The following is a 2,097-nucleotide window of genomic DNA, read 5'->3' as shown; positions in this document are numbered from 1 at the left end:
TACCCACTATCACCTTAATTGTAAAATTCCCGGATGTTACACAATGAGTTAGATATTTAACCGTAAATCCAAGGCATGCAATGTATAAATCATATGTCTAAAGTTAGCATATATAAGTATACAATCATAAAATAAAATATAGCACTTGTATATTGTTGACTGAATTATCAAGATCTACCACAGATGATAAAAAGTTTTATACAAAAAATTGATCACAAATTCTAATGCACACATTAAACCAGGAAACACGATTCTAATTAAAACAAACAGGCATAAAAGCATAAAAGTATAACCTCTTCTTACACATACACATAGCAACATAATCCTTGATAATTATATAATCCTTGAACCAATGATTGTTAGGAACAACGAATGACTGTTATTAATTCAAGAAATAAAGAATACAGTTACACCACTATTGTTGCTGAATCATATTGTATAACCTATCAAAGGGTGCTAAAAAGATCAAATCTTTAATTTGACCCACTAAAGAACATATCTAGGGAAGGAAGATCAAGAGAACTCCAAATAAACGACTCATCTCCTTCCTTGCTACTTGAAGACGAAAACGATTCCATAGTAATTAAATCATTTTCTCCATTGTTATCCTCCCAAACCTTATCATTCTTAACAGCAAGATTCGATAATTGTGCAGGCTTTCGGTTTTCCTTATCACTTCCCGATCCAATCGTCATCCTTAAACACTCAGATATCCCATTAAAAGCATAAAGAGAGGCCGAAATATTTCTTTCAAATTTCATTCTCTTCATGGCTTCACTAAGCATGGATGGGTTGTCACTGTAGTTATCGTCTCCCATGGGTTTTGTTATCTCTTCTGCAATTTCAAATGGCGAATAGCCCATATACGATCCAATATCATCAACAAATAGTAAATCCGTCAAACCCAGATCAGTACTTTCTGCGTTTCCCTCCACTTTCGGCTCATCTACACCTAAAGAATGATCTATGCCTACGATATTTCTAGAACCATAACTTTCTCTTTCTATAAAACAATCACTGTTAGCATCTGGGATTTCAAATAATTGTTGGAAATCCGAATCTTGAACCTGAGTTACCTCTTGAAACTGTTGTTGATGTTGGAAAGAATGTGTGATTGCCGCCATTGATGAGCCATTCGAAAGATTGGCGGCATTTCTTGCTCTTAGTCTTTGCAGGAGAAGATTAGTGATTTTTGAAGAAAGAGCAGGAGATTTGTTCGATGGATTACATGGCCAGAAATTGGTACGTGTATTGGCTCCCCGGAGCAAACAGGCGGCTTCGTCGTAAGCTCTTGCAGCCTCCTCTGCTGTATCAAATGTGCCTAACCATACTCTTATCTGTTGTATGGTGTCCTTAATCTCGGCTACCCATCTTCCAGAGGGCCGCTGGCGAACTCCGACGAACCTCTTTCGTGCCCTGATAGCTCCTCCGGCAAGCGCCCCACCATTTGTGTGATCCCAGATGATTTCACCATTACCACCGTTTTCTCTCTCTTCTCCCTCGATGTCTTTCCTTTTTCTCATCATTTTCATCATTTAAATTTAGGGTTTTCTTTTTCTTGTTTTGGGTATGAATAAAGTTGTGTCTAACAGATAAGTATATATAAGAGTTCAGTACGAGTGGAGAGTTGGAGATATGGTGCCATTACAAGCAGAAGTATTGTAAGTATTGTAAGGATCGTCAGCATTTGTTGGAACATATTTGTCTAATGTATAGCAAATATATGCTGATAATGCTACAAATAAGTGCAGTAGCACAAGAAGAGTGTTACATGACATTTTGTTTGACTAGGTCAAGATATAGGGCAACATATTTGGCATATTGAGTGTCCCATGAACATATATGTAAACTTTCATTTAATTGGCTCAATGAGAATACACTTATGTAATCTTTATTTTTTAAAAACAACATTTTTATAAAGAGGGATTGACGAGCCCCTAGGCAAACAGACATGGTATAGTGCTAGATAAAGGATGGTTGCCAAATGCGCCAATCCATCGGTGGAAGGCGAATATATGTAGCATGTGGTATATGATGATTGCAATAGTTCATTTTATTAGAGCGAAAAACGTTTTTGTTTTAAGGGAAAAGATTTAA

At 36.6% G+C, this 2,097-nt stretch overlaps 1 protein-coding gene across 1 annotated transcript; it reads right to left on the bottom strand.

Moving 5' to 3' along the window:
- Positions 1 to 473: 473 nt before the first annotated feature.
- On the bottom strand, positions 474 to 1,526 carry LOC111906333 (ethylene-responsive transcription factor ERN1). Its single transcript, XM_023902097.1, has one exon. It carries the CDS (start codon positions 1,524 to 1,526, stop codon positions 474 to 476), a length of 1,053 nt encoding a protein of 350 aa, XP_023757865.1.
- Positions 1,527 to 2,097: the final 571 nt, after the last annotated feature.

This window comes from Lactuca sativa, chromosome 8 (assembly GCF_002870075.4).
Source record: "Lactuca sativa cultivar Salinas chromosome 8, Lsat_Salinas_v11, whole genome shotgun sequence".
Classification (NCBI taxonomy): Eukaryota; Viridiplantae; Streptophyta; class Magnoliopsida; order Asterales; family Asteraceae; genus Lactuca; species Lactuca sativa.
The sequence above is the reverse complement of the archived record's forward strand: the minus strand, read 5'-3'. Positions and strand labels throughout refer to the sequence as shown.